This window comes from Eschrichtius robustus, chromosome 3, assembly GCF_028021215.1.
Source record: "Eschrichtius robustus isolate mEscRob2 chromosome 3, mEscRob2.pri, whole genome shotgun sequence".
In the NCBI taxonomy this organism is placed as follows: domain Eukaryota; kingdom Metazoa; phylum Chordata; class Mammalia; order Artiodactyla; family Eschrichtiidae; genus Eschrichtius; species Eschrichtius robustus.
The window spans coordinates 170,795,049-170,815,600 of record NC_090826.1 but is presented as its reverse complement, the minus strand read 5'-3'; the positions used below and the strand labels follow the sequence as shown (position 1 = coordinate 170,815,600).

The 20,552-nt window shown below is 34.5% G+C and overlaps 1 protein-coding gene across 2 annotated transcripts in view; it reads left to right on the top strand.

Moving 5' to 3' along the window:
- IARS2 (isoleucyl-tRNA synthetase 2, mitochondrial) overlaps positions 1 to 20,552 on the top strand; it is a 78,074-nt gene that overhangs the window by 35,430 nt on the left and 22,092 nt on the right. For both annotated transcript variants that reach the window (XM_068541802.1, XM_068541803.1), the window contains exons 3-12: positions 1,664 to 1,823; positions 3,447 to 3,595; positions 3,679 to 3,728; positions 3,809 to 3,918; positions 4,006 to 4,096; positions 4,529 to 4,644; positions 7,814 to 7,983; positions 8,717 to 8,807; positions 10,126 to 10,277; positions 12,356 to 12,516. In XM_068541802.1, the coding sequence (XP_068397903.1) occupies positions 1,664 to 1,823; positions 3,447 to 3,595; positions 3,679 to 3,728; positions 3,809 to 3,918; positions 4,006 to 4,096; positions 4,529 to 4,644; positions 7,814 to 7,983; positions 8,717 to 8,807; positions 10,126 to 10,277; positions 12,356 to 12,516 (1,250 nt within the window). The remainder of the gene's footprint in view (positions 1 to 1,663; positions 1,824 to 3,446; positions 3,596 to 3,678; positions 3,729 to 3,808; positions 3,919 to 4,005; positions 4,097 to 4,528; positions 4,645 to 7,813; positions 7,984 to 8,716; positions 8,808 to 10,125; positions 10,278 to 12,355; positions 12,517 to 20,552) is intronic.

Genomic DNA, 20,552 nt, shown 5'->3' with positions numbered 1-20,552 from the left:
AGAGTTTATATTTTCTCACGAAGGGACAGATAATTAAATAAATAAAATAACTTTGAATAGCGGTAAGTGGGAAGAATGTTATTTATATTGATTGATTTAAGTAATATACATAACAAAGTTTACAGGTCTTAAGTATATATCAGTAGATGAGTGTTTATGCAGTATGACTACCACCCAGATCACAAGGCCCCCCTGCCCTTTGGTAAGAAGTTTGAAAGACTTTTACGTGAAAGAAGAAGGGGTGGGAAGAATGTGTATTATCTTTTCTACTTTTGAGAGACATGGAAAGGAAGAAATATTTTTCTGGACTACTGCACTATTCAGTTTTGGGAAGAAGGAGTTAAGCTTGGAGCCAAATCTGTCCTTTGTCTTTGAGCCCCCATTTTTTATTTTTATTTTTTTAAGATTTTTCTTTTTGATGTGGACCAATTTTAAAGTCTTTATTGAATTTGTTACAATATTGCTTCTGTTTTATGTTTTGGTTTTTTGGCCACGAGGCATGTGGGATCTTAGCTCCCAGACCAGGGATCAAACTTGCATGCCCTACAATGGACGGTGAAGTCCTAACCACTGGACCATCAGGGAAGTCCCTGAGCCCCCATTTTTTAGTGGTAATATATTTTTTAAAAGACTCTGCTGCCCCCTACTATCTAAAATGAGCTGAGAAACAGTTATAGAACTATACTAAGTGAAGAGGTCTATTGTTTTATTTAGGGTTTTAGTAATAACAAAGTTAACCATGGACTTCCCTGGTGGTCCAGTGGTTAAGATGCTGTGCTTCCACTGCAGGGGGTGCAGGTTTGATCCCTGATCAGGGAAGTTCCACATGCTGCGTGAGGTGCGGCCACAAAAAAAAAAAAAAAGTTAACCATGATATTTCATACTCTGAGTGCATTATAAATTCTGCGTTGATTCTATAGTATTTATTAACTAAATATACATAATATTGGATTATTCACATTAATAATTTTTTTCATAAGAGTAAAGCAAATTTGTAATTTGTACTCTGATATTTAGAAAGTTCAAATTATTTCTTTTTTAAAATTAATTAATTTATTTATTAATTTATTTATTTTTGGCTGCATTGGGTCTTTGTTGCTGCGCGCGGGCTTTCTCTAGTTGTGGTGAGTGGGTGCTACTCTACGTTGTGGTGCGCTGGTTTCTCATTGCGGTGGCTTCTCTTGCTGCGGAGCACGGGCTGTAGGGCACACGGGCTTCAGTAGTTGTGGCGCACCGGCTTAGCTGCTCCACGGCATGTGGGATCTTCCCAGACCAGGACATGGCCCTGCATTGGCAGGCGGATTCTTAACTACTGCGCCTCCAGGGAAGCCCTCAAATTATTTCTTAAAAAGGTAGTATGGTTTGCATATTTGCATACTCCAACTTTACAAACAAATTAGTAAATGTGGATGTAATGTTTTTCACTTTAGAATCTTTTATAATTCAGTTTCCTTCTGGGGGAGTTAATGGCGTTTTAAAAATCAGGTATTTGTTACTCTTGTGTTTATGTAGAACTTGAGGGAGTTGGTAGATTTAATAGGTAATTCTATATAAAGCTTATTAAAATTAGGTTTTCTTAGTGTTTTAAAATGATATTAAGAGAATATAAATTGTAGGCCACATGCTTTACGTGTGAATGATGATTATCGTTTTATCTTTGCAGATTTTGAAAGATATAGCCAACCGATACCATATGATGAGAGGTTCCAAAATACATTTTGTGCCAGGCTGGGATTGTCATGGGTTACCCATTGAAATAAAAGTATTATCAGAACTTGGTGGAAAAGCTCAGAATCTTTCAGCTATGGAAATTAGAGAGAAAGGTAAATAATCTCTATTTCTGTTTTAAAATGGTATTTGTAAACACTGCTTCCTTGGAAAAGTCAGGGCTTTATCAAAGACACCTGTTGTTTTTTGGTTTTTGCTATTGTTTTTCACTTATAATGAGATCTCTTGGAAACCACTTTGTGTCAAAGAAAATTAAGATTTTGTGTAATTGACTTTTATGAGAACTTATGTTCAGAAATGAAGGAAAGATTTGTGAACACATCCAAGTACATTTTTCAGTTCTTTAGTCTTCACATTTTGTTGAAATTATGATTTTGGTCAATGTTTTTATTTACTTTCTTGGCTAGGACTTGACCTATTTTAGGTGTTAAACCAAAAGTAATTATTAAATTAAAAATTTTTTTAAGAGATCTCTTTTTTTGATCCTTTCCTTCCATAGAATGTGTCAGGGAGGACTCTTCTATCCTTTTTCTTTTTTTAAAAGAATTAATTAATTAATATTTTTAGCTGTGTTGGGTCTTTGTTGCTGCACACGGGCTTTCTCTAGTTGCAGCAAGCGGGGCCTTCTCTTCGTTGTGGTGCACGGGTTTCTCATTGCGGTGGCTTCTCTTGTTGTGGAGCACAGGCTCTAGGTGCACAGGCTTCAGTAGTTGTGACACAGGGCTCAGTAGTTGTGGCTCATGGGCTCTAGAGCGCAGGCTCAGTGATTGTGGCACACAGGCTTAGTTGCTCTGCGGCATGTGGGGTCTTCCTGGACCAGGGATCGAACCCATGTCCCCTGCATTGGCAGACGGATTCTTAACCACTACACCACCAGGGAAGTCCCCCTTCTGTTCTTATATATTAAACTGTTTTGTTTTTTTTTAAAGGGCTCCTCAGTGTTTTTTTATTTATTTATTTTTGGCTGCTTTGGGTCTTTCTTGCTGTGTGCGGGCTTTCTCTAGTTGCGGTGAGCGGGGGCTACTCTTCGTTGTAGTGCATGGGCTTCTTATTGTGGCAGCTTCTCATGTTACAGGGCACGGGCTCTAGGCACACGGGCTTCAGTAGTTGTGGCTCTCGGGCTCAGTAGTTGTGTCTTGCGGGCTCTAGAGCGCAGGCTCAGTAGTTGTGGTGCACAGGCTTAGTTGCTCCACGGCATGTGGGATCTTCCCGGACCAGGGCTCGAACCCGTGTCCCCTGCATTGGCAGGCGGATTCTTAACCACTGTGCCACCAGGGAAGTCCCTAAACTATTTTATAATTGGATATGATTGTGAAGATTTCATACTTCCTTATGAAAGAGTATTATTGGTTATACTGATTCCTTTTGTGTGTGTGTATATATAATGAAATAAGAATTATTCTCTGACCTTTTCTTAAACTAAGAAATATGAAGAATAACTTTTCCAGTTTATTTTTTCTAAAAGTAAGGTCATTTTATGATCTCTCAATAATCGAGGAGATGGTAACAAAATTTTAACTTTTGAAATTTTAGTGAATTTTAGAATTTGTTGTAGGTATCTTCTGAGCACTTTAACTTTCAGATAATTTTCCTATTAAAAATTTTTATAGTCTATGTTGTGTACAATACCTGCATTTAGAGAGATACATGCTAAGCCATGTTTAAGAATTTGAATTAATTTGTTTTCAAAAGCTTTTTGTTTCTTTTATTGTTTTTAGCTAGATCATTCGCCAAAGCAGCAATTGAGAAACAGAAATCGGCATTTATTCGTTGGGGAATAATGGCAGATTGGAATAATTGCTACTATACATTTGATGGAAGATATGAAGCCAGACAGTTGAGAATTTTCTACGAAATGTATGATAAGGTAATAAAAGTTTTTTTTTTCTTTGAGTATGTTAAAATATGTGTTACAGAATTCCAGCTTTCATTTTTCTTTTTCTTCTATAGGGCTTGATTTATCGATCTTACAAACCTGTGTTTTGGTCTCCCTCATCAAGGTATTTATGTCTTTCTGGTACTAAAGGGGAGAATTTTGTGAGGGTTCCAAATATTTATGTTTAATATTTTTAAACCTTAGGACTGCATTGGCTGAAGCAGAACTTGAATATAATCCAGAGCATGTCAGTTGCTCAGTATATGTAAAATTCCCTCTCTTGAAACCTTCTCCTAAGTTGGCATCTCTTATAGGTAAGATTTATCTGTTGCTTGAGTTTATTAAAGTTATGGAATTATAACATTTGATTTGCTAGCATATTTGAAATTTTATTTTCACAGATGGTTCATCTCCTGTTAGTTTCTTAGTCTGGACCACCCAGCCTTGGACAATTCCAGCCAATCAGGCTGTTTGTTATATGCCAGAATCAAAGTAGGTATATTATTGCAATTTTTGTTTTATCCACAAATAGGATCAATTCCATTTTTAGCATTATTTTGATCTTATTTAATCCTTATTATCCTTTTAAAATTAGTGAATTATAACTTAGTTCATATAGATTTAGTTCATGTAGATTTTATTAAGCTTTAGCTCATATAGATTAAAGATTATAAGCTTTAGTTCATATAGATTTTATTAAGCTTTAGTTCATATAGATTTTATTAAGCTTTAGAGGATTCTACTTAAGACCTTATTTCTACCTTTTGGAAAAGAAAAGAGAAATGTAAGGAATGAAGTCCCTCGAAAATAGTACTTTTTTGATCTTAAAGTTAGTTTTTCTAAAATGATGTAAAACATTTAAAATGTTATCTGTGGTTTTTCTTTTTTCATTATTAGTAATTTACTCCTAAAATTTTATTTTAGGTATGCTTTTGTGAAGTGTTCCAAATCTGGAGACTTCTACCTTTTAGCTGCAGATAAAGTAACATCTGTTGCTTCTACTTTGGAAACAACATTTGAGGTTATTTCAACATTTTCAGGTAAGGATTTACAGGTATTCTGACCATCAAAGTCATCAAAATATTGGGTTGATCTGAGTTCAGTACCTTGCTGAAGATAGCTCATTGTGAATCAAAACAGATATGGCCTCTACCTTTCTAGAATATATTTTACATTGATTAAACTGAAGGAGAATATGCATTAAACATGATAGGAGTATAGAAAATGTGAACATTGACAAAGGCACAATAGATTAAAAAAAATTTTTGGCAAATATCGAGGGGAAAATTAGACAGATGCCCTTTGTACAACATACAGTGTACAAATTTCCATCTAAAATTTTATTCAAAATTAAATTACTGAAAATTATTTTTATCTGATTTGATCAAAGGAGCAAAGAAGGAAGTAAATATATTTATTTTGGGGTATATGATTTTAATAAGGAAATTGAATAAATTCTGAAAGTTATTCCCAAGATAGCATTTCTATCAAAAGGATCCTTAGTAAGCTATAATTTGGGACTTCTGAAGTAGTAGCTGATTTTGAAATATAACTATGGATGAAAGAATGCTCAACATCATTAATCGTTAGAGAAATGCAAATCAAAACTACAATGAGATATCACCTCACACCAGTCAGAATGGCCATCATCAAAAAATCTACAAACAGTAAATGCTGGAGAGGGTATGGAGAAAAGGGAACCCTCTTGCACTGGTGGTGGGAATGTAAATTGATACAGCCACTATGGAGAACAGTATAGAGGTTCCTTAAAAAACTAAAAATAGAACTACCATACGACCCAGAAATCCCACTACTGGGCATATACCCTGAGAAAACCATAATTCAAAAAGAGTCATGTACCAAAATGTTCATTGCAGCTCTATTTACAATAGCCAGGACATGGAAGCAACCTAAGTGTCCATCGACAGATGAATGGATAAAAAAGATGTGGCACATATATACAATGGAATATGACTCAGCCATAAAAAGAAACGAAATTGAGTTATTTGTAGTGAACTGGATGGACCTAGAGTCTGTCATACAGAGTGAAGTAAGTCAGAAAGAGAAAAAGAAATACTGTATGCTAACACATATGTATGGAATCTAAGAAAAAAAAAAAAAAGGTCATGAAGAACCTAGGGGCAAGACGGGAATAAAGACACAGACCTACTAGAGAATGGACTTGAGGATTTGGGGAGGGGGAAGGGTAAGCTGTGACTAAGTGAGAGAGTGGCATGGACATATATACACTACCAAATGTAAAATAGATACCTAGTGGGAAGCAGCCGCATAGCACAGGGAGATCAGCTCGGTGCTCTGTGACCACCTAGAGGGGTGGGATAGGGAGGGTGGGAGGGAGGGAGACGCAAGAGGGAAGAGATATGGGAACAAATGTATATGTATAACTGATTCACTTTGTTATAAAGCAGAAAGTAACACACCATTGTAAAGCAATTATATTCTAAAAAAGATGTTAAAAAAAAAGGAAATATAACTATGGAAATCTAGGGAAGTTTAAAATTACCTTTGATCCTTAGGGATGATATATCTTTGAGTTTCTTACAAAAGAAAAAAAAAATCACAAGAATAGATACTCAAAAATGGAAAGATTGCCTAGCAAAGTAAGGAAGGCCTCAAAATGCACTGGTTTAGATATAAACCAGTTAGAGGTTTAAACAAACTTAACAAAAATCAAAAGGTTTTTAATGTCAAAGGTATGAAAGAAGCTCCAGAATGTTTAATATTTAATACCATTTGGACCTTGTTGGTGCATTAGGTAACTTAGAGGCTCCAGTATATTCTTTACTCCATACCCCTCTCTCACCTCTTTTTTTAAAAAATTGATATGTAATTGATATATAACATTATATTAGTTTCAGGCATTCAAAATAATGATTCAGTATTTGTATAGTGAAATGATCACCATAATAAGTCTAGTTAACATACATCATCACACATAGTTGCAAATTTTTTTTCTTGTGATGAGAACTTTTAAGATCTAATCCCTTAGTAACTTTCAAATATACAGCACAGTATTATTAACCACAGCCCACCTCTTCTTTTAAGTGCAAAAGGTATTAATAGACTTCCTTGACATGTTAGATGTTGTTACGGGAGTTGAGTGGCATTCTCAAAAGGTTTTTGAAAGTATTAAGGTTAAATTTAAAGGTCATTTTTCTAGACTGCATAATTGTTTCAAATTATTACTTTGTGAAAAATTGATTGCCGTTTTTAGCCACCCTGTTTCAGAGGAAAATATATACTTCTCATTCCTAGCCTATATTTTCTTGTTTTCTGATCTGTAAATTGGGGATAATGCTAGTTGCTTTGTAGTATTGTGAAGATGAGGTAAGAATTTATGTTGCGTCTAGTACATGTGGGTGCCCAGTAACTGTCGGGTATTATTTATCATCTCTTACCTTTTTAGGGTAACATCATGAAAAGCTACAACGAGTTCCCGCAGAGATAGTATTAGAACCTACTAGTCATTGACCTGTTGAGCTAGAATTTTTTTGTCCTCTATTCTAAATGGTACATAACTGCACATAAATTAGAGAAGTTTTTTTGGATTCATTTGATTATGTATTTGTTATAATAATTGCTAATATTTTAAAGCATTTACAGTGTGGCAAGTATTGTGCTAAGTACCCAAAATGCTTAACGTGCATTAACCCAGTTTATGTTCACAGCAGACCTCTGAGGTAGGAACCATAATTGTTCACATTTTATAGATTCCTGAAGGTCACAGAACAAGCAAAAGGGAAAGCCAGAATTTGAGCCCAGTCTTATCCCAGATTCTGCTCTTTTCACCTGATGTCTATTGCTATTCTTAAAGAGGTAGAAGAATTGCTATATAAAATAATTCTTTTTTTTTTTTTTTTTTATTTTAAAAGAATTTTTTTTTATTTTTGGCTGTGTTGGGTCTTCGTTTCTGTGCGAGGGCTTTCTGTAGTTGCGGCAAGGAGGGCCACTCTTCATCGCAGTGCGCGGGCCTCTCACTATCGTGGCCTCTCTTGTTGCGGAGCACAGGCTCCAGACGCGCAGGCTCAGTAATTGTGGCTCATGGGCCTAGTTGCTCCGCGGCATGTGGGATCCTCCCACACCAGGGCTCGAACCTGTGTCCCTTGCATTGGCAGGCAGATTCTCAACCACTGCGCCACCAGGGAAGCCCCCAAAATAATTCTTAATTGTAGCTTTCTTTCCCCACAGGTGTTGACTTGGAAAATGGTACTTGTGCTCATCCTTTCATTTCTGAGAGGGTGTCTCCTCTTTTACCTGCCAGTCATGTGACCATGACAAAAGGAACAGGGTTGGTTCACACAGCCCCAGCTCATGGTATGGAAGATTACAGTGTAGCTTCTCAACACAACTTGCCCATGGTACTGCTCCTCTTTTTTCCTTTTAAATTATTCCTTTTGTAGAATTAAAGCAATAAACCCTAACTAACATCTTTACTTTTGATAATAAACAATAATTTTTGTCATCATAGTTAAGTTGTGAAATGCTTCTGTGCAGTAAGCCTCCAAAGCCTCATTAACTCATACTAATTGAGAACGATTTCCCAGAATTAGCACAAAGTTGTCACAGAGTTAGAATTGAAGAATACATAGTAAATGGGGGCATTTTTTTTTCCAAGTATTAAGTCACATAGACAAATTACTTTCAATCCCTGAAAAATAGCAAGTGGGTTTTACTAAATAGTTGAAAAGAGCTGTTTTTTTTTTTTCAGACTAAACAGTCTTCTCTAAATTTATTTTACACACGTCAGTTACTTAGCAAGTTTTTCCATTTAGCTAAAGGCAAGTCTCAAAGTCGTCACAATGTATGTACACTGCCATAGATCTGTAAATTAATAGAGTTTTTTAGTATATTTTGTTACTTTTTGTAATTAAACTTTAGGTGTATATTTTAATAATACATTTTGCCTTTGGTGATTTAAATGTGTAAATTCACAAATTCTGATTGACTGAATAAGAAGTACCCAAATTTTCAGTGTAGTGAAAGACTAGACTATAATGAGATGTTTTATATAGTATACTGCTTTGCTAGATATTGTCATAAGATGAAATATCTTGATACTTTATTTTAATTGTTCAAAATGACTCTTTGTAGGATTGTTTAGTGAATGAAGATGGAGTTTTCACAGATGCTGCAGGTCCTGAGCTTCAAAACAAGGCTGTTCTTGAAGAGGGAACAGTTGCGGGTGAGTACTGTGTATGTTGGTATCATAAATATGTATTTTCTGAAAAGCAGTCAGCAGTAACCTTTGCTGGCAATTCTCTCATTTTGTACTTTCAACAGAAACAAAAAGCTAAAATTATATTTTATTTATATTTTATTTTGCCACATGGTTTAAAATAGAGTTTGGCACTTTTTCATCTTTTGCTTTGAAGTTGCTCTACTTGTTTAAGCAGATCAAGGCAGTCAACAGAGAGTGATGTTATTTTAGGACTATAGAGATAGTCATCAGCAGTGTTAGTTTTGTGGAAGGATGAAATCAACCTTGGGACTAGATGCTGACTGTGAATCAGACGCTCTCACTCCGTTTGTAACCCTTATATCATTGATACATACAGGATAGTTGACGTATGAACAATTTTAGGGGTCCTCCAGTCTTGAGTTGTCTTTCTGCCTTTCTATAAATATGGATCCAAGGACCAGGTACTATGAAAACCTTTCTTTGCCCACACTAAGACTAAGGCTAATTAGATCTGGTATATTAATTTTCTAGGGCTTCTGTCACAAATTACCATAAATTTGGTGGCTTCAAACAACAGAAACTTATTCTCTCACAGTTCTGGAAGCAAGAAGTCTGAAATCAAGGTGTTGGCCAGGCTCTGCTCCCTCTGAAAGCTCTATGGAAAAATTCATGTTTGCCTCTTCCTAGCTTCTGGTGGCTCCTGGTAATCCTTGGCATTCTTTGGTTTATAGCTGTATCACTCCAGTCTGCCTCTATTGTAACATGTCCTTCTTTGCTCTGTGTGTCTCTGTGTATCCTTTCTTCTTAGAAGGACACCAGGCATTGGAATTAGGGCCCACTCTAATCCAGTGTGACCTCATCTTAATTGCAGATTACATCTACAAAGACCCTATTTCCGAATAAGGTCACATTCACAAGTACTAGGATACTAAGGGCTAGGACTTGAACGTATCTTTTGGGGGGACAGAATTCAACCCAGTATACCTGGTTTCTTCTGGATTACCTGGAGACCACTTTAAGATTCATAGTATGAAAGACTGTGACTCTGAATTTGAGATGTAGAATTCTAGATGTGTTCTGTCATCTTTGAAATGAAGAGCCATGGGAATGGCATAATTTGGAGTCTGATTAAGGTTTTACAGTTTCTGCTTTTTTTGCCCGGAGATTCCCGGATTATGCCTTTGCTACCTGGTAGATGGCTACTATTACTGTCACCTGTTGGCCCAGATTTAGTACTCCCTGGGAGTTTAGAGAGTTATTAGGATTTACATAGTGCTTTTTAATTGTGTCTAATGTAAATTGTTATTAATTGTTTTTTAAGTTATAAAGATGCTTCAGGCTGCCAAGAATTTGTTGAAAGAGGAGAAATTGGTACACAGCTATCCCTATGACTGGAGGACTAAGAAACCAGTAGTTATTCGTGCCAGCAAGCAGTGGTTTGTAAATATCACGGATATTAAGACTACAGCCAAGGTATAAAAGGCATCCTACTGTAAGGGCTGGGTTTATCATTCCCTCAGTATGGAAGGTTTACATGTGAGCTTGGGAGAGGGTTTTGGGAGTAGAAGGGATTAATGCTATTATTATTTGGTTTCATAAACTTGTAGAATTTTAGATCTGGAAGGACTTTGGGTTTCTATCCCTTCATTATACACATGTGGAAAATCACGCTTAAAGAGGTTAACTTGCTCTAATTTCCTGCCCAGTGTAGTGAAAATAGCATAGAATTAGGACTTGAGTTCAGCAAATTGTTTAACCTCTCAGAACCTCAGTTTCCTCATTTATATAAAAGTGATAATAATGCCTACCTCACAAGATAAGTGAATAACAGTTCCCAGAACAGTGTCTGGCACATAATAGGCATTCAGCAAAAGTCTTTTAAAACTCTTTGCTTCCTTAAAATTGAAATTGCAGTTCATTTGAAAAGCTATTTCTTTTGAGTTAACAAATACTTTATAACTGGCATTTTAAATATTAATATATATTTGAGCTCTTTCATTCAATACATGTATGTATCTGTGTGTGTATATCTCATGAACAACTTGATTCTACTAAATGAAAGAGCTCAAATATATATTTGGTAACCAGGCTGAGTATACAGATATTTTGCTTTACAGCTTGCATGTAACATTGCTGTTACTAGTTGGTTCATTTGTTGACCTGGCGATTTGGGGTCCGTGCCAAAGCTATGCAAGCAATTTACACTTTCTGCATTCGTGTAGAGTGGACAGCTGTGCTGTGGACCGTTTCTTTGTTTTGTTCTGTTTTTTACATCTCTTGTGAAGCCTGTTTTTCTCCTGTACATGTTATAATTTGTAACTTTCAGCTCTGCACGGATTTTTGTTGCAGAACATCTGAGTCTGATGCCGATGCAATACGCTGAAGCCAAATTTTTTTTTAACTTCTTTATAGAAAATTTTCAGTTGTTCCTCGCAGAAATAGAGAGAATAATGTACTGCCATGTTTCCATCACCCAACTTCAACAATAATCACCTTTTTGCCAATTTTATTTTTATCTGCATCCCTACCCATTATCTACACTTCCTACCCATTGGATTATTTTAAAGCAACTTTTAGGCATTATGTTTTCCATAAATATTTCATCATGTATATCTGACATTTAAAATTAAAACATAATTTTAATGCCATTTTTACCACCTTAAAAAAATAATAGTTATTCCTTAACAAAATCCAATATCAAGTCAGTATCACGTTTCAATTTTTAATCAAAATAAATTGCGAATGTTGCCATTCTACCAGTAGGTGGTGCTACAAAGGGCTTTGGGGGAGGGGATTTCTGGTGGTTCAGGTAAGCGAGGAAACTGTTTAAACATGCTCTAAAAATGTAAAAATGCTTTTATTGATGGGTAGAGAGACTTTCTTTGAGACTTTTTAAAATGAAGTTATATTTTCACTTACGGATATTTTTAAACATTTTTGCTAATATAATTCTTTTCTTGGTAATTAACAAATGAAAGCAAATGCTAGTAGTTTACAACTTTTGTGGGGGGAGGTGGAGGGAAGGAGAGTTCTTGAGAGACAGCAAGTAAATAGGAAGTAACTTACTTTGAGAAAGTGTTTTCTATGTTGTAAACCATACTATGTAAAATTAGGTTATATTGCAGTTCTTGTTTGTCCACCTAAGATAGTAGCTTATTTCTTAAGCATTTAAAAAAGAATTATTGAAATCAAGTTTGAATTGATTTTAACTGTAGTTTAATAAAGTATAATACTTCTACTAAACCTGTTATTAACCAGTTTTGATCTAGGGTGCTTGGAATTTAGTATAAAATTTCTTGTCACATCCTCCAAAGGTGAAGTCTGCTCTGGATGTTATTTATTAGATCCTTTGTGGCCCTATTTTAACATTGTCTCTTTTGCTCTGAAATCTATGATTTTTTTAGATTAGTTTCTTTTTGGCAGGGGGGGGAGGGGGCATGTAAATGACAATAAACCTCTAAAATAAAGAACTGTATTAGGATAAATAGTGACAGTTCTAGAAAATTTGTTCTGCTTTCTCTCACTGGACTTGATTTGTGAATCAATTGCAGGAATTGTTAAAAAAAGTGAAGTTTATTCCTGGATCAGCACTGAATGCCATGGTTGAAATGATGGACAGGCGGCCATATTGGTGTATATCAAGGCAAAGAGTTTGGGGTGTTCCAATTCCTGTGTTTCATCATAAGACAAAAGATGAATTCTTGATCAACAGGTAGAACTCTTTCTAAAATTTTCAGCATTTTAAAGTGAGTTGTATTTTCTTCAAAAATGAAAAAATAGTGGACTATTGAAAACTCTTGATATATGTTAAATATTCTAAAATAGCTATCTTTTTTGAGGGGAGTAAAATATAAATTTCAGAAAGATCCTTTCAGGTGGATGAAGTTTTAACAAACACTGGATTATTTTTTCAGTATTGATACGTAGAAGCAAAGACCGTGAATATTTTCCTATGAGAATTCATTGTCCCTGACTGTGCCCTGTGCTGGGGTAAGGTGTCAGGAGCCCAGAGATAAGCAGTGTTGAGTGGTGGAGCCCAGTATGTGATTTCTCTTCAGGAATTAGTGTCAGTCTTTCGCTCTGAGTGAAATGACTCATCTCAGTAGAAATGGCATTAGGTAATTGTATAGGTAATTTAAAATTTAAGAAACTATAATATAGTTGAATGCACGTAATTAACTCTAGTGATGATTACATTCCTAGTTATTTCTTCTTTTTTCCTTAATTTTTTTTTTTTAATTTGGAAAGATAATACATGAACCTAGTAAACAATTCAGAGTAGAACAGCTTATACGGTAAAAAGAAGATTGTTTTCCCTAATCATATACTAGACCCTTTTTTGAGGCAGTAAACAAGACTGACATGGTCCAAGCTCTTGATGAGGTGATAATCTAGCTAGTTTATCTTCTAGTAAATTAAGGTGACTCTCAGTATTGTTGCTATTATTAACAGATGTGGAAAGGGGAATATTAATCATTTCTTTTGCGAATACATCCTGGGTTTTCATTTTTTGAAGTAATTTTGTTTTGGATGTTTTACTAAGTTATTCTAGAACATGAGCAAAGAGTTTGACTGCGTTTTGGTAAGTATTTTCACATTTCATCAGTTGAGGATTCAGTGAGGGTTTTGAGGGCATGGAGGCCAGCAAGTAATGGAGAGATGACAGAGTTGAATGTCCTACCTTGGGGTTCATCATCATTTTTGTAAAAAGGTTCTGCTTTTCATTGTCAACATTATTAGTATTTCTTTGGGTGGTACTTTTGTGAATATATGTATTTTAGGGTTTTTTTAAATTGTTGACTACAGTGTTTTTTGTTTTTTGTTTTTTTGATTACCTTTAGCCAATATTAGGTAGTTCTTAGTATCCTTGGTGTGAAGGTTCCTTTTCACTTTGAAATATTCCTTGTATCACTGCTTCATGGGTAATGTGACACCTTATGGCAATGTGGTTCAAAGGGAAGAACTAAAGGCTCTGCCTTGAACAAATATTGAACCCTAAAACAGCTCATTTGCTTCAGTTATAAAGGATATGGCATTTGAGTAGGGCCTGGAGGATTAGGTAGGAAGTGGGGGAAAGTAGTGGGATTAGGAGCTGAGGACCCAGAGTGGGGAAAATATAGCATGTATATAGGAACCATAATGGGGCTGCAGGTTGTGTGAGGGGATCAGAAAGACAAACACCTAAGAAAGATTGATTGGGGCAAATTGAAGTGAGTCTTGAATACCAGGCTAAGGAATTTAAACTTTTAAGTAGGCATGAAGAGTCACAGTATGTTTTAGGAAAAGAAACTAGAGGTTAGAGACCAGGAGGTGATTTTAAGGCTATTGCAATATTATTACAACTTGGAGCTAAGACTCTTTGGCCTAAATATTGTTGCATATGTTGTTCTTAAAATTTAGAGCTTGATCACATAAAAACTAATTATCTTATTTCCCCTACTAAGAACTAAAGTTGAGATACGTTTACACAAGAATTGCTTAAAATTCCACACTGGAGAGTTTTCTTTTAAGGAAACCTCTATAAGACACTGCCATTGTTCCTCATTCTTTTCCATATTTAGAGAGCAAGATTTTTAGGGTGTTTCCTTGCAGTGATTCAAGTGGACCAATGTACGTATTAGTAAGTAGAGCCAGCTGGTTTATTTGACCATTATTTAATCACTACAATAAAATGGTACATAGATCAATTGTTCGGTGACCTGGGTGAAATAAATGTGAGCTTTGTCAGAAAAACACAAGCAGATTTTCTTTAGGTATCATTTATGTTTTATTTACAGTCAATACATTTACATGGTATGTAACAGATTCTTTTCTGTGCATCTGCCGTTGTGTTGCTTGCGTGGTATAGTTGATTTCTGATTCTGAAGTCGCAGAGATATACAGAATATTGGCCTACAGAAATGACAGACAAACAACCATACTGTCTGTCAATTCATAGGTCATTTTCCTGTACACCATTTCTGAATAATGACTCTAATCCTCTTCCGTTTTTGGTCCTTTAAGGTGACATAACAGTTAATTTTTAAAAATGGATGTTAATTCTTAATTATTTGTCAATTTTTAAAGACTGCATGAAAGGCTGTCTTTTTTTTCCTCCTTAATCAAATGAGAATCAAGTGACCATAATTTTTTTTGTCTTTCTTGAATACGCCTCTACATTGAAGTGAGTTGGTAGCCATCAAAAGTAACAGCATCTCCACTGGAAATAGCTGCACAGTCCACATGGAGTTGCTGTTACAGCTGATGACCCCATTAAGCAGATCAGAAGGTTCCTTCTGCTTTTCTTGATGAAAGTCTATAAATTCTCCCTTAATGATACTAGTTTCACAGAAGAAAATCTTGATTTATTCATGTTCTGAGTAAGCTGAGAGATTGGTAGATTTGAAACTCAGATGTTTGATTTTGATTTGAATTAATGTTCTCATTTGCATTTTATATTCATATTTGTATTTTCTCAAGAAGTAATTCCATTTTTGACTTTAACATCATTGATCATTTTTCTTAATCTGTAATATAATGCCTTTATAATTTAGGTGGAAATCTATTACTAATTAATAAAGACAAATACTTTTTAGCATAAAAAAGATAAAATGTAGGAACATTTGCTACCTAGGAAGGAAAAGAGGTTGTTAGTTAAATTTCTTTCATTTCAGACCATTTAATCATTTTAAGAGTATTAATGCAATAGTTAACATGCATTTAGGAAACTTAGCCCCCGATTTCTGGAAATTGTGAGAAATTCACTAGAAGCAGGCAAGGATTTCAAGTTTGGGTGTTAGCTTTAGCTACCTCAAATTTTTGCTCATGTTAATAATAATGACTTTTTGGTGAAAAAGTTTGATAATGTTCATCAAATAAAAATTTCTCCAAAATTGTTTCCTGTCATCTTCAAAACGTAAATATAGAATTAAATTAAAAATAGAGCTCCCCCAAATTTCATTGTGTTCTAGAATTAAACTTAGTAAATAAATATGAAACATTTAGCCTCTTACCTCATTCTTACTCCAGTAACTTCCAGAAGAAAAGTATATTATAGTCCTTAATATTTTTGCTTTTATAAAGACAAAATACAGGAAAATGAAATGACAGCAACAGTTTGTTCATTACCTAGCAATCTTAACGCTGTTTAATTTCTGGTAACACGTTAAATAAGCTTCAGCCCAGTTGATAGCGAAGTTTAGAATGATTGGTTGGTGTTATAGTGGCTGGTAGTACCTAGCGGATTTTCACGGATTGAAACCTAAGAAGGGACACATAATGCGTGTGTTTAGATAAGGCCGTTGCGTAAAGTACAAAGTTTTATGATGGATTTACTGCTTTATGAAATACAGCATTAAGATGGAAGCATAGAGATTATGTAGTGATAAGTGGTTTCACCCACTTTTATCAACAGTAATTTATACGATCTTTAGGTTATAAGTTAACTGTGTGTTTGTGTTAAGTATAGGGTATTAGTAACAAAGGGGGGAATTCTTACATTTCAAAACACAAATTTTGACTACTTCTTGGGTTTTTTTGGGAAGAATATTTAATATCACTAGAAATGCCTATAAAATTGTCTTAAAACTTTTTAAAGCACCATCTCGGTTTTGTAATAAAAAATTACACTTCTAAGTATTTATCCGAAGGAAACAAAAGGACTAACGTCTCTTGTACAAAGATACATATATATATACATATCTGTAAGGATGTCTAATACAATTGTTTATAAAGAAACGTAATGATATGAAAAAGAAGAAATAATTAAAGTCAATTCTGGAAGAATGAATAGGTAACCATTAAAAATGGTAGCTTAGCTCTTAATGGTTGCCTAGTTCCTTGTGTATGAAAATCAAATAAATGTAGCCCATCCTGACATTTGGCTGTTTCTAAGTTTTTGCTACAGTGCTATAATGAGTATCTTTTGAGCACTTGTGCAGCATTTACTTGTATTTTTAATCGAAATTATCGTTTCAGATTTTGTTTGAATGTAAAATTTATCTTTATTTTGCAATCTACTATAGTTACCTCAAGTTTGGAGGTTATATGTGTTTGTTTATTTTTATTGCAAATTTTGTTTTTATAACTCTGCCACAATATTTTTAGGATCATTCAGACCACCAGAGTACAAGTCAGAAGAAAGTTTTCACTTAGTGATACCAATTCCGTTGTACTTATATTTTGATTTGTTTGGATTGTGAGGAATGTTTTTGTCTTTGAAATCTGCATTCTTATTTGTCATCAGTTTTATTCAGTTTTTATACTCTAACTCAGAGTTGTCTTTATTTTCCTGTTTTTAAAAACTTAAGTAATATAGTTGTCTAAGATCTCAAAATAGAATTGTTACAGAAGATAATGCCCATTAAAGTACATTTAGTACGTCATATTTTTATATTTCGCGATAAAAAGGAAGGAAGCAAGTCTTACTCTAAATATTAGTAGGAATTGGTCTGTTAATGAAGCCGAGCTTCTTCTCTCCCCTCTTTAAAATGTTTCATATTTCTGTTCGATAAACTGGAAAAAACATTTTTTGGGGGTCCAAATTCATCTGTATATGTCAGAAGGGACACAAAAATAATGAGTCATATTTTTAGTAGTATGTAGTTTTATTTATGACAGCCTTTTTGAAACTAGATTTTTAAAAGCTACTACAGGATTATTTTCATTGGTGTAGATAACATTGTATGGTTATGCCATTTTTAGTAAGTATTATTAGGTAAACTAAAAGAAAAACAAAACCAAACTTTCCTCCTCACTGAAATAAGAGACCTTTATGAGTTAAAAAGTATATTTGCAAATAAGGTTTATATAATACAAGATTAAATTTCTTCTCATATTGAAATATTATATTGTTTATCTAAGTGAACGACCTATATCTTTATAAGAAAATGTAGCAATTAAAACTTCAACTTTAGCTAGACTAGAGCTGGTTGACTAAACTTGGTAGGATTTTATAGTTGCCTTAATAACATGCCAGCTGCAAAATTGGAATCTTTCTTTGCTGTTGGGTATTTTTAGTTACAGACTCTCTGAGATACTTGAATATAGTTAAGTAATACTTAAAATATAATTCTGAAACTTCATTGAATTTATCTGCTATTTAGCAATATGAAAAAGAACTTAGTTTCATTAGAGTTGAATCAGACGTTCTGAAACGGATATGTAAGTATCATCTACAGATGTTAAGGTTACTGACTACAATGTTAGGACTTTTTTAAGAATAAAATTTTTCACATAGCCTTTCTTCTCCCAGCTTTTCCGAATGTTCATAGAAACTGAAGCTCAGAAAAAAAAACATGATGTATTCCTGTCAGTATCTAATAAGTCGCAGATAGCCTCTGGTCTTTGGACTTGGTGCCCGCTCTGTCAGCACACTAATCTCCTGGGACTCCCTGCTGCCCTGACTTGGTCTCTGGTTCACGCTTTCATTACACATGGGTAATAAGAGTCTTTTTGCCTTTGCTTAGCAAACCCCAGAGAAAGGGAGTGTGAGTTCACAGATACAGTGTTGTCTTCCTAAATGAGTTAGAAAGGCTGAATGGAGAAGTAAAAGCAGAACCGAGCCATGATTTAGAAGAGACTGTTTCGAGGCCTGGGTTTTAATTGTTACTTGCTTATTAGGCTCATGATTTAAGGAACCCCAAGGCACAGAACAGTTTATCTGTCAGTTTAGCTATAAATATGTTTTTTTATGAATCCAATTAGAGAGTGCTTGTAAAGTCCTTTTAAAAGTATACACATAAATGTGTATATATAATTTGTGGTATACACATAAATGCTTTTATTTTGATTAATAATAATATTAATCCTAACATCTCTACCTTATTTTCTAAATTAATATGAAATTTGAATGATTTTCCTTTATGTTTGTATTTTTTTATGTTTATTTCCAACACATTTAAAGGTGCTTCACTGTTTTATTTTACTGTTTACCTAAAATTACAATCTAATGATAACATTGTAAAGATAGAAAGGCAGAATGAGGGGACTTCCCTGGCAGTCCAGTGGTTAAGACTCTGAGCTTCCAATGCAGGGGGCACGGGTTCAGACCCTGGTCAGGGAACTAAGATCCCACATGCCGCATGAAGTGGCCAAAAAAAAAAAAAAGGGCAAAATGAAAATGACACTCATATTTAGAATCTTTTTTTAATGAAAATTTCATAATTGGTATGATATATGTGTGTAAATGTACTTTGCTAGTATCTCCCTTTTTTTTAGTTCTAAGAGTAATAGCATTAGGTTTATTCAGATTTTCTATTACAGTATATTCATATTTTCTTAACTGATAAAATGTTCTGTGCAAACTATTAAAATAGTAATATGTAACTAAATATTGTCATATAACTAGGTTGTTATTGCACAGAGTTTTTATGGTCTCATGTCACAAAAGTTTATCTTTATTGTTAAAGTCCATCTGAAATGTGTGACTGTATTAGAAATATGGACTTGTGCCCATTTAAACCTTCTTATTATTCATAATTTCTTCAGAATAGATGTGGTAGCATTATACTTTTTCGTTGTCCTTCGTAGTATAATCAACTTAGGTATTTTGGATATCAATTTGTAGAGCATATTTAATTTATAATGCCCATTTGATTTTTGCTTCCCACAACAATTTTTCATAAACACTTCATTTTATCTGAATTATCAGACCCAGAGAGGTTCAGTGATTTGCCATACATAGTCATGATTAATAAGAAGCAGATCCAGATTAAGAACTTAGAACTTTTTCCTATCCACTCCTCCTTCCGTTTCCATCGACTCTCATAGACGTACATTTTTAGTTACTTGCATTAATGGAGTGTGGTAGAAAAGAGGATAATTGAAAAGTTGGCTTTACTATATGTACTTTAATCTCTAAATATTAATATGGATATGTGTTTTGGTAACTGGTTAACAAAATTAACTGTCTTAAGTTTCCTGACTTCAAAGAATCAGTTTATGGGACTTCCCTGGCAGTCCAGTGGTCAAGACTCTGTGCTCCCAATGCAGGGTACATGGGTTTGATCTCTGGTCGGGGAACTGAGATCCTACATGCTGCGTGGCAAGGCCAAAAAACCCCCAAAAGAATCAGTTTAAATAATAGCTAATGCTTATATAATACCTATTAATATGTGCCAGGCACTGTTCTAGGCATTTTACATATAAGCTCAATTCATATCCATAATAGCTCTATTAATGATACTGTTATTATATGCATTTTTGCAAACCAAGGTACAGAAACGTTGAGTGCTTTGCCTAGGGTCGCATAGCTAGTAAGTTATAGAGCCAGGAATTAAATGAAAGCTGTCTGGCTCTGGGGTCCATGTTCTTTTTTTTTTTTAATTTATTTTATTGAAGTATAGTTGATTTACAATGTTGTGTTAATTTCTACTGAACAGCAGAGTAATTCAGTGTATCACACTGAATTCTTTTTCATATTCTTTTCCATTATGGTTTATCACAGGATATTGAATATAGTTCCCTGTGCTATACAGTAGGACCTTGTTGGTTATCCATTGTATATGTAATAGTTTGCATCTGCTAATCCCAAACTCCTAATCCATCCCCCCTCTCCCCTTTGGCAACCACAAGTCTGTTCTGTATGAGTGTGTTTCTGTTTCGTAGGTAAATTCATTTGTGTCATATTTTAGGTTCCACATATAAGTGGTATCATGTGGTATTTGCCTTTCTCTGTCTGACTTACTTCACTTAGTATGATAATCTCTAGGTCCATCCATGTTGCTGCAAATGGCATTATTTTGTTCTTTTTTATGGCTGAGTAATATT